General features: G+C 47.8%; 2 protein-coding genes across 5 annotated transcripts in view; both read right to left on the bottom strand.

The window, feature by feature from the left end:
• Positions 1 to 7254, bottom strand: part of LOC125738638 (spectrin beta chain, non-erythrocytic 5) — a 41103-nt gene extending 33849 nt beyond the window's left edge. For all 4 annotated transcript variants that reach the window (XM_049007808.1, XM_049007811.1, XM_049007810.1 and 1 more), the window contains exons 1-3: positions 6618 to 7254; positions 4290 to 4382; positions 640 to 801 (exon numbers count right to left, since the gene is read on the bottom strand). In XM_049007808.1, coding sequence (XP_048863765.1) covers positions 640 to 801; positions 4290 to 4382; positions 6618 to 7121 — 759 coding nt within the window. In that variant the 5' untranslated portion in view covers positions 7122 to 7254. The remainder of the gene's footprint in view (positions 1 to 639; positions 802 to 4289; positions 4383 to 6617) is intronic.
• Positions 7244 to 8211, bottom strand: LOC125738646 (protein myomixer-like). The gene has a single exon (XM_049007830.1). The coding sequence runs from the start codon at positions 7485 to 7487 to the stop codon at positions 7260 to 7262; it is 228 nt and encodes a 75-aa protein (XP_048863787.1). The 5' UTR covers positions 7488 to 8211; the 3' UTR covers positions 7244 to 7259.
• Positions 8212 to 19129: the final 10918 nt, after the last annotated feature.

Below are 19129 nucleotides of genomic sequence, written 5' to 3'. Positions count from 1 at the left end.
GAAAGGTTTACTCTGGGTACTCAAGTTACCTGGTTTTTGGGGGAGGGGAGTGAGGATTAGGTTTACATTACATTCTGGAGACCAAATGCCCCCCACATTCTGATGAAAACCTTGTTTTTTGACCTTGTAGGGACCATTTTCAGGTCCCCACAAAGATCTGTGAATACAATCAAAAATTGTAATGCCAAAAGACTTGTATTTTGTTTGGTTACTTAAGGTTAGGGCTGGGTAGGGGTTAAGGTCATCAGGATTAGAGTTTTACCCATAGAAATGAATGGAGAGTCCCCACAAAGATATAATTACAAACCTGTGTGTGTGTGTGTGTGTGTGTGAGACAGAGAGGGAATGGTGTGTGAGTGTGCCCTGTGATGGATTGGCGCCCAATTCTGAGTTGTTCCCTGCCTTGCACCCATAGGCTCCAGACCTCCTGCAACCCTGAATAGGACCAGTGGTTACAGAAAACGGATGGATGGATGAGTAGAAGTATGTTCATTATCCTCTCAATCATGCATATGAGTAGGCCTGTGTGAAGTGCCTTCCACTTACACATGCTATTCTATACCCAATACAGAGGCCCCCAGGGCTTCAGGGCCGCCCCAAGACGCAGCTGATTGGCTGAGAGTGCCATCCATCAAATACCTGCAGGACTTCTTTGTTGAAGAGGGCGTTGCGCTTGGTGAAGCTGCAGTCAGTCTGGGCGGCGACAGGCTTGACGCCGGAGAGGACGGCCGTGTTTCTGGAGGTCGGACTCTCCCTCTTCGGTGGGCATCTCCTGGGTGATGCTGACCTGGGCACGGGGGCCTGTTCGAAACATGAAGGTGGGATTACCGGGGGCCGAGCCTGGCCAGTCATGGTGATATATGACGCAGCGGAAGGGCGGTGTGGAAAATAGCGACAAAGAGCAAAAGGAGCTTGAGAATAAGTTTGCTGTGTCAAAGCCATAGGGGTGCGATGATGTCACTCTGGCTCTGCGGCCATGGCGGGAAGCGGGACGAGCGACGGATACGTATCCAGTTACACACATATGAGGTCATACGGCCCGGGACAAGCCAGGGCTTGTGACAAGGGATATTGGTTTGGGGGGGGGGGGTGAGAAGGAAAGCTCTGCGTGCAGGAGAAAGGGGGGGATTTTTCCAAAGAGCTGCGACCCCCCACCCCCTCGTCATTGGCTCTTCCTGATGATGTCACGGCCGGCTACCGGCTAAGCCACGCTCGCCTTCGCTAATCATCTGGGTTGGTTACCAGCTGCACGACGGTGCCAGCGTGGTTTTCAGTGCTGTTACAGACCGTGGGAATGCCGCCATCCCTGAGAGCGGGCGAGAGATCGAGCTGGCTCTGCCTCCGTGCTGCAGTGCCAGGTGTCTGCGGGGGGGCGGGTCGGCTCTATCAGTGTCTCTCAACCCAGCCCTCGGGGACCCACAGACAGTCCACATTTTTGCTTCCTCCCAGCTGGGAGAGAGCAAAAATGTGAGCGGTCTGGGCTTCCCCAAGAACTGGACTACAAAAGCAATGGCTTTTAAATTGATAAACTCCCGTTCAAAGTTACCAAAAGAAGGAGTCCAGCAAATAAATTTTGGACATGGGGGGACTGACAGGGGTGGCCGGTATCGCGATGTCAGGCCACACGTACGCCTAGACTGACACCTGCCCCCCCCAGCCACCGCTCGTGTTTCGCCCCTGATTAACCAGACAACCGTTTACACCAGAAAAGCGCTGGATTCCAAGTTGGCCGGAAGCGAACTGGATCCATCTCCTCTCCAGATGTGCCCCCCTGCTCGGACGGGGGCCCGAGAGCGCCCGGCAGAGTGGGCGCCGGTACACAGCGCTCTCTCGCAGCACGGGACCCAGTGACTTTCCACCACGATGTTTCGCCATCCGGCAGGCTCATGCCAGTGGCCGCTCCACTGCTTAATTCAGCTACGGAGAAGCAGCAAGGAAAATCTTTGTTTTATTATTATTAATTTTCCTTTGATTCTATTTTTGAATTTCTTCCAAGCTGAGGTCTTGCATCCTTCCAGCCCGCGGTAGCAGGCCACCCCAGCCTGACAAACCGCACTGAGGACCGTCGGTCGCGGTTTTGGATGGACGCATGCAAGTCAAGCCCGACCTCAGGAGCTGCACAGCAGGACTGTCAAAGTAACAAGTCCACTCCCTAGCCGGACTTCAGAATGTCCCCATTTATACTGTGGGTATGCGACCCCCCCCCCCCCCCCCCCCCAGAAGTTCAGGACACCCTCTCCTGTATCCCCCCCATCTCCCACACGCCGACATTCCTGCCCGAGGCTGGGCCGGTCCGTCTGACGGGGGCCGGTGAGAGATTCCAGATTTTCTGCGCGCCACCCCAGCGCCTTGTCAAACTCCGCATATGGTTTCCACAAATATTAAAGGAGCACGCATTTCTGAGCCGTGAGAGCTGCACATCTGCGCCCAGGCAACTGCGCGGGATGGAGAAATGCGAGAGAGAGGACACGCCGGGTCAAGATGGGCCCCGACCTCCCTCTCCGGAGAGGGGGGCCCAGCCAGGGCTGCTAATATTCAGCAGAGTGCCGACCCAGGAAGGCGGAAGGGCAGCCAGGCATCGGCCGTAATCACCTCGATGGGAGGGAACGTTAGAACGTCCATTTAAACCCTTAATTACACCTTTTGCACAATCAAACAGCATTGCTAACATGTGTGAGACAGGCCTCAAGTCCTACTTAGGAGAAATTACTGTCAACGCCATGTGAGAGGTTGCTGGGGACAAGCTAACTGGGCCGATATCATTTCCTTTGTTGAGTTCGCCTGGCTTTTTCATGCAGGAAGCATCTGGTCTGAGTGACACAGGCAGGTTCCAGAGCTATACAGCACCGTGCACATATCTGTCAGCTATCTGGCACCACGACACAAAGTCCGACATCTCAGAGCGCCACTTTATACCCAACATTTTGGCTCAGCGGTTGCCTTTCGGTGTTTTCCCATAATGCAGGTGGTGAACACGTGCCTGCCCATCGTCCTTGCGTGTTAGGGAATGAAAATGGATCCCCTTGTTCTAGAATGAATCTAAGCATTTTACTGTGCCGCCATACAGCATGCTTCTGTACGAAGTTGGGTCCGACCCCCCTCTTTTTCTTCCTTTACAGTCACACTGTGTCCTGTCCTTCTTAGACACTCATCCTGACATCATGTTTTCCGTACGGAAGAAAGGCATCCCTATTCCAAGTGTGGCACACAGTAAAGCCTGAAGGAAACACTCATTCGGGTCGCCGATGACTCAAGCCCCGGATTCTCAGTGGCGTCCTGTTGAGTTCATCCTGCCTTTGACACTCTGCATGCCAAAGGCCCCTCCTCCAATGGCATCACAGGTGGTCAAACCACAGCACACAGCAATCAAAGGGCAAACTGTTTGTTTTCAATTAATTCTCCCTCCAGACCACCACAAGCATTCACCACTGGTTTACCACAGAGTCCCGTCTCTCAGAGCTTTGAAAAGTTGGCGTTTCTTCAGCCTGCTAGCTGATCCTAACTGTTACATCACTTCCTGCATTCCTAAAGGCCACGATCACATGTACACCTGGCTATAACTGAACACACATCTTCCAGCTCCTTATCTTGGTCAGAAGTGCCTGGACCCCATCCCAGTTCAGATCGGCCAGTTCATTGCAGGGTGAACGCAATGTGGCCAATCGCATGCTAAGTAACATAACTGCTCACCTTTGGATTGTGGAGGGCTGCCTGAATACCTGGAGCCAACCTACATGACATGGAGAGATGCAAACCCAACAGAGGGGGGGCAAGATTTGCACCCTTTGACCCTGATGATGTCAGACCACAGTGCTGCCCACTAAGCCATTCTGCTGTGCTCACTTTGAATACGATTCGCCGGAAACCCAAGAGCCCGTGCCAGCAAGCCAGACATTAGGTATCAGCTCGTTCCTCTGTGATTGCGAAGACCACAATATAATGAAAAGTTTAATCAAGAAAAATAAAAAAAACACACACACACACACATAGCAAGCTGTGCTAGGGTTGAGTCCACAGATGTTTCCTTCGGAAAGATCCAGAACATCGACATACCGCAAACATGGGAGAAAGCTTGTCCCTTTTGACTACAAAATAATGACTGTCCTTCTCAAAGTATTTTATATTTATATAACATTTTTGTATATATTTAAAAAGCTAATGTCAAAGTTGTGGTGGAGATGAAAGATATATTTGAATACTGTGAGGTTATTTGTAAGTCACATGACATAAAGTGGTGAAAACGATATTGTGCCACTTTCTGGCCCCAGTGCAGTGCTGCTGTACTGTACCTTATTGGCTTTATCCCCAGAGGGCTGTAATCCAATCCCCCCTTGGCTTGTCGGACTCTGTTGCTCATCTTTAGCGTCTTTCCTGAGTAAAACCTGTGAAACAAATGTGCATTCAGCATGACATCTTCACTGATTAATGTCCCGTGGATGTCAGTATATTCAATGGAAAAGGGCTGTAACTTAACTGAAGACGTTACGGGCCTTTTTTTGTGGAGAATGCTCTATTCAATATGCAGATAACAGAAAAGAAAAATTAAAAACCTAAAGCCTAACATATAGACACGTGATTGTCAATGTTTCAGTAAATGCAAAAGTAGTTCTGATGTTTTTTTTTCTCCTTTTGAATTTTTCTCTTCCGTGTAACAATTCAGTTTAACTTGTTTTATTAATCATACGACATCGGACACAAAGCTGTATTTTGCGTAGGTTAATTGGATGAGCAGCGAAAAAGATAATATATAAAGAAAATAAATTCTTTGAGCTCCGTTCCAAGAAGTGTGTTTCCGTGAAAATGTCCTTAAAAATAAAGGAAAAGCCAATTGTGAAATTTTACCCATTTACTCACAACTTCGGGAAATACCCGATTGCGTATTATCAGTTCGCCTTTAACGTCCATAAACGCGCCTGATCTGTCTTTTAATATTAAGCTCGATCTCGTCATTATTTTAACTTCCTTGTCTTTGTGTCGTGGTGCGTTACGGGCTTTTACACATATTTCGAATGTGCTGTTGTCTTGAATATCCAAAACCTACCGGTGATCTCATCGCAATGACAGCATTGTTTATAATTCAACCCGCTCCGACGATCCGTGTATTTCTGTGGCTAAATTTCAGCTCTTGGAAAGTTGCCTCTCTATTCGTGTTTACTTCTTATTGCTTTGGGAAACTTGGTGGGAAAAAACAGAGCAAATCCCAAGGATGTGATGTTTTCTGGCTTCTGTAACTAACTGATACGGCTCCACGCAAAAGTTTGTCTTCTTGAGAATATGTAAGATATGAAATGTAGGCATGAGGTTTGTGCTTGCAGTCTATTCCAAACCCCCCTAGGGACAGGTCTAAACACCAATTTCATTTTACATTAAATAAGGTCACTTTTAGGAAAATGTTAGATATTAATTAATTAACTTTCATAATTCTTTGTAACGATTTATAATTTGTCGCAATTTATGGTATTTATTAATAATTAGTGTGAGTCTGTTTTAGTTTATATAACGTCAGTGTAATCATTTCATCCTTTACAGTACTCATATTTTACATCAACGTAGATATCGTTAATTTTTCTGTTATTGTTTTTATTATCCTGACAATTATTATTATTATTATTATTATTATTATTATAATTATTATTATTATTATTATATCGTTTCCACAACACATGGCTTTTCAATGTGAACATCGGGGAACCTCGGCATTTCGCAGCTGCCTTTTCCCCGATGTCTGCTAGACAGCTTGGATGAGGGGGAAACAGGACAGATCGCGCGCCCCGGGTGTGTGAGGCACGATTTACCGAATGGTGCGCGTCTTTTCGGGAGCAAATCTGCGCGCAGGAAGCTTTCATCCCTCCGGCGGACCCGAAACAAGCTGCGATTAAATATCCCGCCGCAATTTGAAGAAAACAAGCGTAATAAACTGTAGCACCGGGCACCAGGTCAGCAGCGGGCAGTGGGGTAGACGGTGCCCCTAGTCCGGCTTCTCTCTGCTCTCCACCACCGTATTTAATGTATTGAACAGTATCGCTTTTTACTTGTTTCGGTCATTTTTTCCGTAAAGGTAATTTTATTAAGCTGTTCACCTGAGCACCGTACGTTTTTAATAAGGTCAAAATGCATTATCCTCAATTTCCGAATAGCTTTAATGATTTTCTACCAGCACAACGCAGCTGCACACAAAATGCCCATAACAAGCCAAAAAACATGAACAAGTTCGGCACACACATACACCAAACAGTCGCTGTTATCTCCTTAATTAAAAACTGATCCCCCCCCCTCCCAGGCAGGTACAGATAAAAGCACTCTACAACCAGTTATAAAAGTATACCGGTCCCAGGTAAATAAACCTAACATAGACCATATTGTCAACATAGTACGTGTTGCATATTTTCCCACTTTATTGTAAAACAACTCTAGAACAATATGTAAATATCCATATTTTTTCGTTTTTGACATATATAACACATATAGAATTTTATTGATCTTTTATATTTTATAGGATACTTTACTTCAGTTTCTGGCAAAGGTTAGCCATGTGGTTTATGTGTGAACAAGGTAATGGGATGAAGCCGCAAAACTGAAGTATTAATCAGCAGAAAACAAGAGTGTGATGTCTGTACCTTGAAGTGAGAATGAGGTTTGTTTTCACAGGTCACCCCTATAATCCTGGGGATGCCCTTGACGCCGATGTTGTTGTTGTTGTTGTTGTTGTTGATTTTTTCCAGCTCTGGGGACGCCCGCGCCCCTGGCAGTTTGGCCACATCCCCAGAAGTCTCCCCACTTCCCGAGATGGTGATCTTTCGGATGGATCTGGAAGCAACCGTGGGAGAAACGGCGTTCCTGTTGACGTCGTCCTCCTCGGTCGGCTCTTCCCGCTGCCGCTCCACCTGCGCCACCCTGGCTGCCACAGGCGAGAAGCGGCTCTCTGCGTGGCCCCCCTGCGCCCGAGCCTGGCCCAGAAACAGAGATACCCGGTCGTTCAGGTTGCGGGGCAGCTTCCGGTTATCCAGCGGCTGGCTCGGCAAAAAGGGATCAGTGAATTCTGGACATTTGGCTACAGCTGGGATGGACAGCTTGGTCCCGATGGTGAAGGGCTGGACCTTTCGCACTATACTCTCAGACATGCTTCTGAATCACACCTCCGAAGGAGACCCCGAAAAAGAACAAAAAATGAAGCAAATTTAAAAATAAACGTCCGCCTCTCTCCTCACTCTCCCTCCAAAAGTCCACAGCAAGCAGAGGGTGGATGACCAGAGAAGTGCTCAGTTATCCACTTTCTTGTTCATGCTGAGTATGCAGAGGACGCAGGACAGGATGGCCTCTCGCGACTCCTGCGATCGGATGCGGTCCCAGATGCGGCGCAGCAGGGAGCCGAGGTGGGCAGCGGCGGCGGCCAGGATTCGCCGGATGAGCTGTGCGGCCGAGCTCGCTAATTTGCTACTGAGCAGCCTGATAAGCAGGGAGCGGACGAAGAGCAGGACTGCTGGCATGCTTCCTGGCTGCGCAGGGTGAAAAAAAAGGGAAAAAACGTGGTGGGGGGGGGGAGGTGGGGGATGTTTCGAATGGAGAGAGAGAGGAATTAAGTCACTGTTTTCTGTCAGAGCATGTGCAAAGTGACTGAGGCGGAGGAGATTGTAAACTCTGCCTGTCAAAACTTCCTCGGTAACTAAGAACAGAAGGATAGACGACAAGAGGCGAGCAGGGATGGTGACTGATAAAGTTAATACCTTAAAGACCGTCACCAAAAACAAGAATGAAAACAGGAACACAACGAAAAATGGCAAACTAATAAACACAAAACAACATCATTATGCCAACTGAGCGGCAAGAAATCTGCCACTACGGAAAGTTTCCTGAAAAATAAAATATGCTGGGAAAGTATGTCTTGTTAAATCTCTTTAAAATGCGACAAATCAATCTTTTGAAAGCTATTCATTTTTTTGTAGGCGACAAAAGAGCCTCTTCTAAAATGGAAAAAAAAATCTTCTTTATGATAACTGAACAAAACCACAACAGAAAACTCACTGCACAGGAGCTCCTGAAGAGCGTGTCTTGCTTCTACGGGAGGCCACGAACTCTGCAGGAGAAGATTGCGTCCTGCTCTTGGGTTTTCTCCTTCTCCAGCTGCGAGCCCCCCACCCCCTGACCCTGGAGCAGTTGTCGAGTGCTTCTGGCGAATGTAAGGTCGAAGCCCCCTCCGCTGGCAGCCTTAAGTGAAAGGCTGCCTGGAAGGACAAATGTTGGGGAAAATCGATAGCTTTGACCCCACTGTCCTCCCGCATGACGACACTTTCGGCCGAGCTCACACCAGAACACTTGTGGACCTAACTGGGGCAGCGGTGCTGGGTGTGTGTGTTTGGGTGGGGGGGGGGGGTAAGTGGGGCTTGCATAGGAGAGAATACAGGGGTGGAAATAGTACGGAAAGAAACATCCAACAAAATATCCATTAATTAGGTTTCTTTTTGTTGTTGGGTGGCTCAGTGGGCTAAGCCTCTATGAATGTCATCAGAAGGTCACTGGTTTGAATCCCATCCATAGCAGAATAGTAATGTCTCTCTTTGGACCTTTAGCAAGATACACAAGATACAAAAGCAGAAGTATGTAACTGTACTCTGACTGGAGCATTGCTTCATTTCAAGCTCAGTGTGAGCACCTGGTCTCTTTGTGTTACCAGGACAGGAGGACCACAGTTGACAGGGTAGCTTGAGCCCAATGCCTTCACACGAGCTTGGGGGTAACTAGAACTTTCTGAAAGAATGCTATGGTCAGAGACATTAGCCTGTTCCCTGACAGCCATGTCTACCAGGAGACAGAGCAACCTTCATTTAAAGCATGTGAATCCATTTCACTCGGTGCAATAAACATGCACACAGACCGGGCTTTTCTTGGTGCCAAATTGCAGATGAGGTTGTCTCTGCGGTGGAGTCACCGCGGGGCCCCGTGGGCCTGGACCCGCTGACCCCCTCAGCATGGCTGGAGCCACATAGAGATGAATCACACCAGTATACCATGTGATCGAGTTCGTCTTGGCGATGGCATTACAAGGAGCTCTGGTTTCAGTACTGAGTCACCCACAGCCTCAATTTACGGGCCGTGTGTGCTTGTAGTGAGACAGACGGACCATAGGTCCCTTTTTGTAGATCACATCTCCTTACTCCAGGTGCTGACTCTGAGGCTATTTTCAGCTCTGTCAGTTGCCATATAGCCAAATCCAGAGATGTACAAAGTCTGTTTTCTTTCAAACCCAAACGTCAATCCGACCAAAGTTGGCTGCATGTCTTCCTCTCAGGCCACCCAAATCTAAATCCGAGTCACAGTTAAAATCCATACAAACTAATTTGACCCTCATAACAGAGGATGATGCAAACAATTCAGATCAAATAATCCAGATCCCACTGACTGCATGACACAATTCACTTTCTGCCATTATAAACGAGCTTTAAAACAAAATCCTGCCCATCATTACCATAATCATCGTTATTTGAAATTGACAAAGAAAAAAAATAGAGATATAGATGCTCCAGTGGCACTAAGTGTGATCTTCTCTGTAAAATGCTGGTTTTGGTTGCGTAGTCATTACAGTTTTATTAGTCAGTGAATTAATTTGAGCATTACTCAGAAATGAAAGGTTGAATATTCTTAGAGCCGGACCTTAGCGAGACACTGAATCACACGGGGTTTTTATTATCTATTCTGTGCCACTTTACACTGATAAATGGGAGTAACTCACACAGTGTTATAACCCAAATAATAACTTGATTATAAACCATTCATAAACCCTTTATAAGGGGAGTCTTATTGTAAAGTAGTCTCATTTGTTCATTAATCTGTTTAACCTTTAATTGTAATGTTACTTGCATTATCCTTTGCCATGTATCTTTCTGTGCTGCTGGACAAAGTGTGGGTGGGGGGGTTGCAAGCATATTTACAGAATACAGAATACATTAATAAAATATTCGAAACTGTAAAGCAAAATGCATCATCCCTCATTAATTTTAACCATAACTGCAGCCAGTTGATTGCGCTTGATCTACTGAGAGGACCCCCCCCCCCCCCCCCGCTGCCCATGTCCAGTTGGCAAAATGGGGGTCACAAGTTTGTGGTGCTGTTATTTCTGGGGTTGTGGACTGAAAAATTAAGGGTCCTATGGTTTAATGTGGTGTTAAAATAACCAGCAGTGTTTCCTCATTTATTCAGAACAGACGGGAATCTATTTTTACATTTGTCACGTAAACATTTGGCGAAAAGCAGGGGAGTACACTCCTGCAGCTTGTGAGGATATTACAGCACCTAATGTGAACCAGGTGCCAAGGTCCAGCGCTCACTCTGCTCTGGACCACCGTAACACCTTCCGGATTTTTCCAGACAGTGTGTTTCCTCGCATTCCTGCTCTCTTCCCCTGCCCAGGCGTAACCCCTAGCTCTTGGTCTCGACGCCATTCCATGCTGGCGTGGGTTTTATTAAATCCATGGCTGGGGGGGAGGCGGGGGGTTTACCTGTGTCAGCCTGAGGTCACATGACACAGGTGCGCAAGGTGGTCCACCAGAGGAGAGAATTAAAAAAAATAAACAGGACACACCCGCCTACAGTGCCGCGGGATGACGAGGGAGGGACATGGCGGTAGTGCGCTACTGCGAGTCTGCATTTTAAATGAAGCTTTCAAAGGCACCTAGTGTGGGCTTTGGGTGGAGGAGTCAGGAGGGCAGGGCGTTTGATAATTAAGGGGGGGATTTATGTCTTTGGGTAGAGGGGGCCATGGGGGAAACACACCATGCGGAAAGGCGGCCAGGCTCTGCCACAGAGTGCTCGTAAAAGCACGCTAAACTGCCCCTAGGCCTGGCTGGCGGTAGGCACTGTTAGATGTGCTTTATGGAGCTACTCCGAAGGGCTGCCATCGAACGCACAGCATAAGTGATTATGTCATGGTGAAAGACCCCCATAAAACGAAATTGTGGAGAAAAGGGGGGTGAGTTTGTCAACATTTTATTTCATTTTTTTTATTCCAATCCTTTTGCTCTCACTCTTGGGTGTGAAGCCTTGGTATAGATTCCATGTTCTTATAGTTAAATGCACTCAGGAAATGAGGCTGTGCGGTTAAAGTGACGGATTTCAGTCTCTATAAAGGACGCAGATCTCTGGGTCTCGGGAGCCCTGAGGTGTGATGGTTTTTACCCAGACTCCTCGGGGTCCCAGTAAGTCCCCCGTTACAGGTGCAAGTGAAGCACTAATGGAAGCATAATGTAGACGGCTGTAGGGCACTGGCACCTCACTTCTGTAGCATATTGTTATACTTACATTATTCAGCAGAGACTTTTATTCAAAGCAGGGTCAGGCAGTCCCTGGAGCTATTGGGGGGGGGGTGTTTAGGGCCTTGCTCAAAGGCCCAGTGGTGACATCACACGGCCATCGCTGGGATTTGATCCTGTGACCATCTGATCACAGGCACAGCACTCCTGCCCGCCAAGTAACACACAGGGGTGCCACTAAGGATTAAGTTCCAAATTGTTTTTAGCACCCTTGTCACTTAAGGTCCCTTGGAATCATCCTAACCCCCCCCCCCCCCTCCCAGACGCCCCCAGCCACACATTCCTGTGATGTGTGCTCACATACGCAGACATCCCACCTCTCCCAGAAGTTCCCACAAACTGACAGCAGCCTCCTGACACAGATGATGCTCAATATCCCAGAAATCTATCGTTCAGTGGCAGTAAAAATAGCCGGCAAAAGGTTTTACCGCCTCAGCCAGCCTTAGGGTTGGGCAGCATGTCATCTTTAATACCATCAAAGTAGTAATACCAGACTTTATATCACCATGCGCAGTATATTTTGCGGCATTTTAAAAAGCAACTATTCTGGAATTTCCCGATAAAATTTCCCAAGCGGGGGGTGTTATTTGGAATGAAAATTATTGTAATGACACCCAAGCCTCTCCCCCCCCTACATGGTTGTTCCTCATCTGTCTCCCTGAAAGCAATAGGTGGGAAGGAGGTGGGATGTCTTCCTATATGAAGCAGTGGGACTTGCCACTAAGAACATGTAGAAGCTCATGCAAACTGTCTGTTAATGACAGCTGGTCATTAACTTTCAGAGATTAAAAATGGGTAAAGGAAGAAGGAGAGTAAGACACTTTGTGTGTGAAGCTCATGGGAGGGCAGAACTAAAAGTGATTGGTTCAGAGAGATAACCAATCAGATTGTAGAGGAGGCGGGTCCAAGCAATTAGAGGAGGCTTCTGGTTGGTTGGTCCCGTCTGCCCTCAGACATGTAAGTAAAACTCCCATGAGCTGCTGTGAAGTGCACTGCTGTATTTCTGCAGTGGTTTTTCTGCTGTGTTTTCATCTCTGTTTTCACAAGTTCTCTTTGTTAATCTTTCTGCAAAGGTCCAGCTCAGGATTTATGTATGGTTGTATTAATAAAAGCATTTCAGTCCTGCAGTACCGGCGCCCGTGCCTCACCCCGTTGTGGTCACCTTTTCCCACAAGTAGCCACAGTGATTTCGGAAGTCATTGGCTTCTTAGCTCTGGCTTTTCAAATGAAAATTAGATGTCGAGGGAAAATGATTCCTCTTACCGCCCAGATTTTTTTAAACAATTACTGTAAAAATCCCTAAAACCTGATCCAGTTTTTACAGAACTACTGTGATTTACAAATTAATTTCTAGACTTATAGTCAATATAACAGTCAGATAGTGCCTTGAATTGGGAGCCAACCATCTTCTGGGTAGTAAACCAGTGCGTGGTCACAAAGATACGCATTGGGCCACTATTTACATTGCAGTGGTAGAGAATTACACATGCATAAGTAATATTTCACGTGTGTGGTCATGTGATCTTTTTTGCACGGCCTGGCTTCGGACTCGTGAAAACAGTGTAAGGCGAGAAACAAGCACCCGGCAGTTGCGGGACCTTTCATTTCGGCGCTCAGACGGCGAGGAGCCAGACTTTAAGTGTTGCCTGCCAACGGCAAGTGCTCACGCAATGCGGGGCTATGGGGCGGTAATTCGGTCTGTCAAGGGCGTGAGCAGTGGAGCCAGGCCACGTTTGCAAAAACAGGATGCCGGGGGGTACAGCCACGCCGGAGAAAGTGGGGACTGGGCTTGCAGATGAAATATCTCAAGTACCTACATTGTCTGAAATTCCAAAATCTCTATTCCAGCCCCTTTGTCCAGACCCTGAGAGCCCTCTAGTATCCTCACCTATGTTAACATTCTTTCCTCTCCTTGCAAGGGCGGCCGTGGAGCATAAACACGATTTACTCCCCTATGAATTCATGCTGTGACTTACTCCCGCTATGAATTCATGCTCTGACTTACTCCCGCTATGAATTCATGCTGTGACTTACTCCTGCTATGAATTCATGCTGTGACTTACTCTCCCTATGAATTCATGCTCTGACTTACTCTCGCTATGAATTCATGCTGTGACTTACTCCCGCTATGAATTCATGTTGTGACTTACTCTCCCTATGAATTCATGCTCTGACTTACTCTCGCTATGAATTCATGCTGTGACTTACTCCCGCTATGAATTCATGCTGTGACTTACTCCCTCTATGAATTTATGCTGTGACTTAGGGAGGGAGGAAGAAGGAGGAATGTTTTTTGCTGAAAAGGAACAAAAGGCGTTATGTCATACCAAGCTAGCCGAGAACGTTATTTCACAGGGAGGAGAATCGAAGATGCTGATGGACAGTCTGGCTGCACCGTCCCTGTTTCCGAGATGGACCTCTGCAGAAACCCTTGCATCAGAGACCACCTTGACCATGACCTCACCGTTTGATCATGCGCCGGAGGGTCTGGGGGTCTGTACAGCAGCATGGGGGGGGGGGCAGCATACTCAATAGCTGACGTCGTCACACACCTGTAGTATGAGTTCTGTGGGATCTCATTTCATACGGCTGCTCTTCTTATCTTTGTTTTATTTTGGGGGGGGGGGGCACAGAGGTGACATCATCCACCAGAGAAATACCACAGCACTCTGTAATACCTTATTGTTCACAGGCATAGCTGAGTGAGACACCTTCCTGGCCTGGGCCTCGTGAATCAGCAGAGTGTAAACCCATCACGGCATTCATCTTGCACCATTTTAGTTGCCTCTAGACCGTCCAGCACTCTGGGGGGGCCATGTGGATGCAAACAATTCAGAAAGGCGCAAATTCAAGGTGTCTTGGATACAAGACAAACTAACAGGCACCCTTATTGCAAATAGAGCACCATAGGTGGAAATTTCAGAAAGTACAAATCCAGACCGTGATTTAGTTTCAACCAACAGCTGAGTATAAAGAGTCACAGTCACAGAGGACTCCACTGGTTGGTTGAAACTAAATCCTGGACTGGATTTGTACTCTCTGGACCTGAAATTTCCACCTCTGTAGAGCACACATATGTATGTACACACACAGAGAGAAAATGTACTGATTGCTGTACAGGCTCATTTGTATACAGATCTCACATTCGAAATCTTTCAAATTATTGATCATCTATGCAGAAATGTCAAGGTAATTAATTTCGTTGTATTCTGATGCTTTGTTCTCTGTTATTTCCCTCTGGATCGATCGATCTATCTATCTATCTATCTATCTATCTATCTATCTATCTATCTATCTATCTATCTATCTATCTATCTATCTATCTATCTATCGGGCAGGATCAGGGACAGTGTACATGAGGTTGAGTGTCAGGTCGGTATTATGGGCCCGTCGCTCTGGGGACGGCCAGACCCACAGACCCGCAGACCCACCCACAGTGCACTCGGGGCTGACAGCATAATTGCAGCGGCACCAGTGCATGAGAATCGGCAGCTCCGGCTTGTGCCAGTGAGGGGTACCCTGTCCTTGTGACGACGAGGGACCACCCGGTTTGATTATTTAACATTTCCCGGCTTCGGCGGGCACCAGCACCAGCATAATGAGACCATTGGCGGGGGGGGGGCATCTGCTTTTTGGTGGTTGAGTCTCAGGCTACATGAGCAAGCTGATCTGTGGAGGTGAGGCAGCAAGAGCTGTGCGAATCAAGCAAAGTTAATGTCTGAGGAAACAAACCCTGTCTCAGACAATGCTGTCCTGTGACCGAAAGTTAAGAAGAAAAAACAAGACCTTTAATGTTGGAAGACAGCTCAGTCTGTAACACCAGCCTGTGTATCTTGGAGGCCCCCATAAGCAGTGATCAGGTGACCTTCATTGTACTACGTGGACAGTTTTGCTGGAAAGAAAGCCAGTAAGTCCTCTCTCCTATCAGGTAAACAGTAAGAGCGGCATAAGATCAGGGGTGCAGTAGCCAGGCCCCGTGGAACTATTAAATCACAGATGACAGCGTGTGCATGCACAAACCCTTCTGGAAAGACCCTGCACATACATTTTCTGTGGCATTCACTGCAGAGGCAGACGTCTAATTGAAACGAATCGGAACAGTCGGTACATTTAACAGGCCGCAGCCTTTTCCCCAGCGCTGGACGGCTTATTAACTCTAATCCAGTGTCAAACACCTGTATCGTCCCAGAGGTTTCTACTGCACGCGACTGGAAGGGAGGCTTCAGGTAGCAATCAAGCAGAAAGGAAATCTGGACGGATGAAGTTACTCCCTTAAAACAGCACCCTGGGGCCCAGACTGCGTGACATCATGGGCTAACAGCAGAGGCTCCGGATGCAGGGAGCAATTTGACATATCAGAGGTGGAGCGCCTGCAGGAACAAGAGCCAGAGCTGTACCTTATTTCCCTCCAAACACTACATGAATCACTTTGATAGGGGGGCTTTAGCCTTTGACCCATGATGTCATGCCTGTGGTAGGCGGGGAAAACGCTAAGCGCTTTTATGAAGCGGCATTACTCCTGATGCGGAGATGATTTACGGACTCCACATTGGCCGGTAATTGAACACACGGGCATGTCTCCTGGAACCAGCATGTGTTATAGACATTTGTTTTAGCTTGAGGAAGATGAAAAAAAAAATCGACTTTGCTTGCTCCCTTTTAGAAACAGGTATGAAATTTTAATTAGGAGCAGAAATGCTGGCATGAGGCCTCACTGATGAGGTGTAACTGCACTTCCCTGCTCTCCGCTGCTGAAACTGAGCACCGTGACGTTTTTGTGTCTCCCTGTAAAGGAGGCTAGCTCAATGGCTAGCACCTCCAGGGTTGTGGGTTCGATTCCCGGCTCTGAGTGTGGATCGGCTCATTCTGTGCTCCCCTGGGTTTTCTCTGGCCCAGTGTTTCTCAACCTCGCCCCCAACATACCTGTAACAGGTATTCTGTGTTTCTGATTGGCTGAGAGCTGGAAGGGAGCAAAAATATTGACTGTCTGGGGTCCCCAAGGACTAAGCTGAGAAACACTGCAGTCTAGCCTATAAGGTGTGACTCTCTGTGTATACAGTAATGCACTGGTGCTCTGTGCTTCCTCCATTGGTGACCCAGTACCGGATAAGAGGTTATGAGAGACAGATAGGCCGCTTATAAGGTAATATATGGCTTTGTGTTAGTGGGGTGTCGCAAATATTTTTTAATGCTTCAGCACAGCCAAGGCGCTTAAGGGGATTAAGCGTCCAATTATATGTAAATAGGTGGGAACCGCGTAAACTTTCACAGCTGTGTTAGTCTGCTCGGCCCTCTTACCCCGTTACCGTCACCCCATTTCCGCAGAACCGCCACATGGCTCTTCTGCAGCCTTCATGGCGGCGTTTCCTTTAGCAAGCGTTAAACCTCCGTGGTAAAGATGGTAAGGTAACCGGAGTTAACCATCCGCCATTACCGACTGCAAAGACCTGCACATCTCGGACCGTCTGGTACCGTACGTTTCAAATTATTAGGGCAGGAGATGTGGATGCCAGCCTGATGCGGATTTCAGTCTGCATGACTTGGTACCACCACAGAACCATACAGAACCAACCACCATTAGTCTAATTCTGTTATTTATTAATTTATTATGTCATTTATTATGTCAGTTGGAGCCGGGAATGAGGGTCATAAACTTTCATTAAAATATATATATATATTTTTTTAACAAGTGTGTCTTAAATGCAAACTCCAGACAGACATGTGCAAGCCGAAATTCATTTTATACTGTATGGAGGCAAGGGGGGATGGGGGTGGGTGGGGGTTAGACAAGTCAGCGCCTTGTAGAAAGTTCTGGGGGGGGGATTAGCCGTAAGCCCACGGCCCCCGTGATGGGGTCTGGAGTGTGTCGTGCTTTACAGTCCAGTGTCTGACATCATTGAAACCTGGAAGGAACAGAGAGGAACACCATCATTCTGCTCCCAGAGCAACACTAACTGGGAGAATGTGGGGGGGGGGGGATTACCCAGAAGTTACCCCTTCAAAGCAGGAGCCATACTTAGGACATCCCCTGTGACTTTAATCTATGGGTGAATCTCAATACCAAGAACGCAAAGACTGTACTTGTGGTCTTGGCAAGACCAGGCTTGTTAGCCAACCTCCCAAGAACAAACTGGGGGTGCAGTGAATCATGGGATTGGTCTCGTTTGGCGAGGATGCAACTGATGGATCTTTGATATTTGGGGCGGAGCAAGAATGACATCCGGGGATTTTTACCATCCTCTGTGCTTCTGTTCCTGAGTATTGGAACTGGTCTTCGGCAGCGGAAGACGATGTAAAATGGGTACATGAGAACACAGGTACAGTCAAGTAGGCATGATGAGATTCACCCTGTGTGGAGCATCCGCCGTGTTTACTGTGGTATTTCTAGTATTTCATAGAGGCTACCTGCACATTTTAAACTGTCCCTCTTTCAGTTGGCTTTGCAAGTTGCGCTTGGGTGGGGTTTTTTTTGTTTGTATTTTTCACAAAAAAAGTATTAGACAACATGAAAAACCGGAGATGGGCGTGAAAGGAATCAGGGAGGAATTCTTAGGAATGCCGTTTTGAGATGATCCGGCCCGAGGTGGGACCCCGAGGCTCGGAACACAGCCCCCCCCCCCCCCCCCCCCCACAGCCCCCCTGCACAGGAATACTGGGAGTCATAATGAGGCAGGAAGGAGATGATGACAGCCCTTGGGAGCAACGCCGACAGGTGGCCGGTGGTCACAGTCTGGCCTGGGACAGATGGCAGGGTGAGCCAGTGACCCCCGCAGCAACTGTCTCTCTCAGCAGCTGTGCCGGGGGGGGGGGGGGGCGGAGGGTCCCATAGACACGAAACAGAATAGTGCCTCGGCATGCACTTTCAGCAAAACTGTTATTTTCTATGGACTCAGTCTACGCCTTTGGCATCCGCCATAATTTAAGAACTATATTAACACCTCTGAGAGGAACATTGCCCCCCACCCTCTCATTCATTGTCCAGTGTGGCCTCGCTAAACAATTCAAAATAGATTCCCCATTTTTATTTAAATAAATGCCAATGTATTTTTAGGCTATCAGGGGTAGCGCTGGTGTTCTGCAGATCCTATTGTTGCATTGCCAGGTTCCTTTTACTCATCTTTAGCTTGAACAGCCTTTCTGTCCTGCACTGGAACCTCGGCACAAGTGATGCCACCTGGTGACGATAGAGGGCGCTCAAGAGATTCCTCAAGTGTGGCTTTAGGTTTGGCTCCATAAACGGCACAGGGTCATGCGGTTCCGTGTGAAAGAAGCTGACGCATAGACCGAGCGCAAAAAGAAATGAAAAAAAGGGCACTGTTCATTTAATTACCCCAGAATTAAAGGGAAATGTATGATTTAATCCCTTCACATTAGAATTAGATCATGCTTTATGACATCATCTTGGACTGTGCCGTCTCTCGACTTAACCCAGTTAGGCAAAGTCAGATCGGGGCACCGAATGCAGATGATTGTCACACGAGCCCTCGATGGCTCCCCATCCGGTGACCCTGCGACCCGAATGGCAGCTGGCCCCGCCCACCCGCCGCTCTCAAACACAAGGGACTATTTTGGAAAGCAGCTCGTCGTCTCTTCAGATGTAGTCGGAGAAACATCGTTTCCTGCTGGGGAGATGGTCGGCCCCCGCCGCCTTTCTGACCGCAGCGTCAGCTTCCGCTGCGAGGAGCGTGGCCAAGTGCGACCGGGCCACTGCAAACACAGCCCACGCGGAGCCTTGGCGCTACGGAACATCTGGCTACAGGCTCCTGCAGCTCTGATTCATAAAATCACTACAACTCTGTATGTTTTTCCCCCATTTCCATTCTGTG

This window comes from Brienomyrus brachyistius, chromosome 3, assembly GCF_023856365.1.
Source record: "Brienomyrus brachyistius isolate T26 chromosome 3, BBRACH_0.4, whole genome shotgun sequence".
NCBI classification, from domain to species: Eukaryota; Metazoa; Chordata; class Actinopteri; order Osteoglossiformes; family Mormyridae; genus Brienomyrus; species Brienomyrus brachyistius.
Note: the sequence above shows the minus strand (reverse complement) of the source record. Positions and strands in the feature narration are given on the sequence as shown.

Coding starts and splice junctions, on each gene's coding strand:
- LOC125738646 (XM_049007830.1), bottom strand. CDS start 7,487: ATGCCAGCAGTCCTGCTCTTCGTCCGCTCCCTGCTTATCAGGCTGCTC.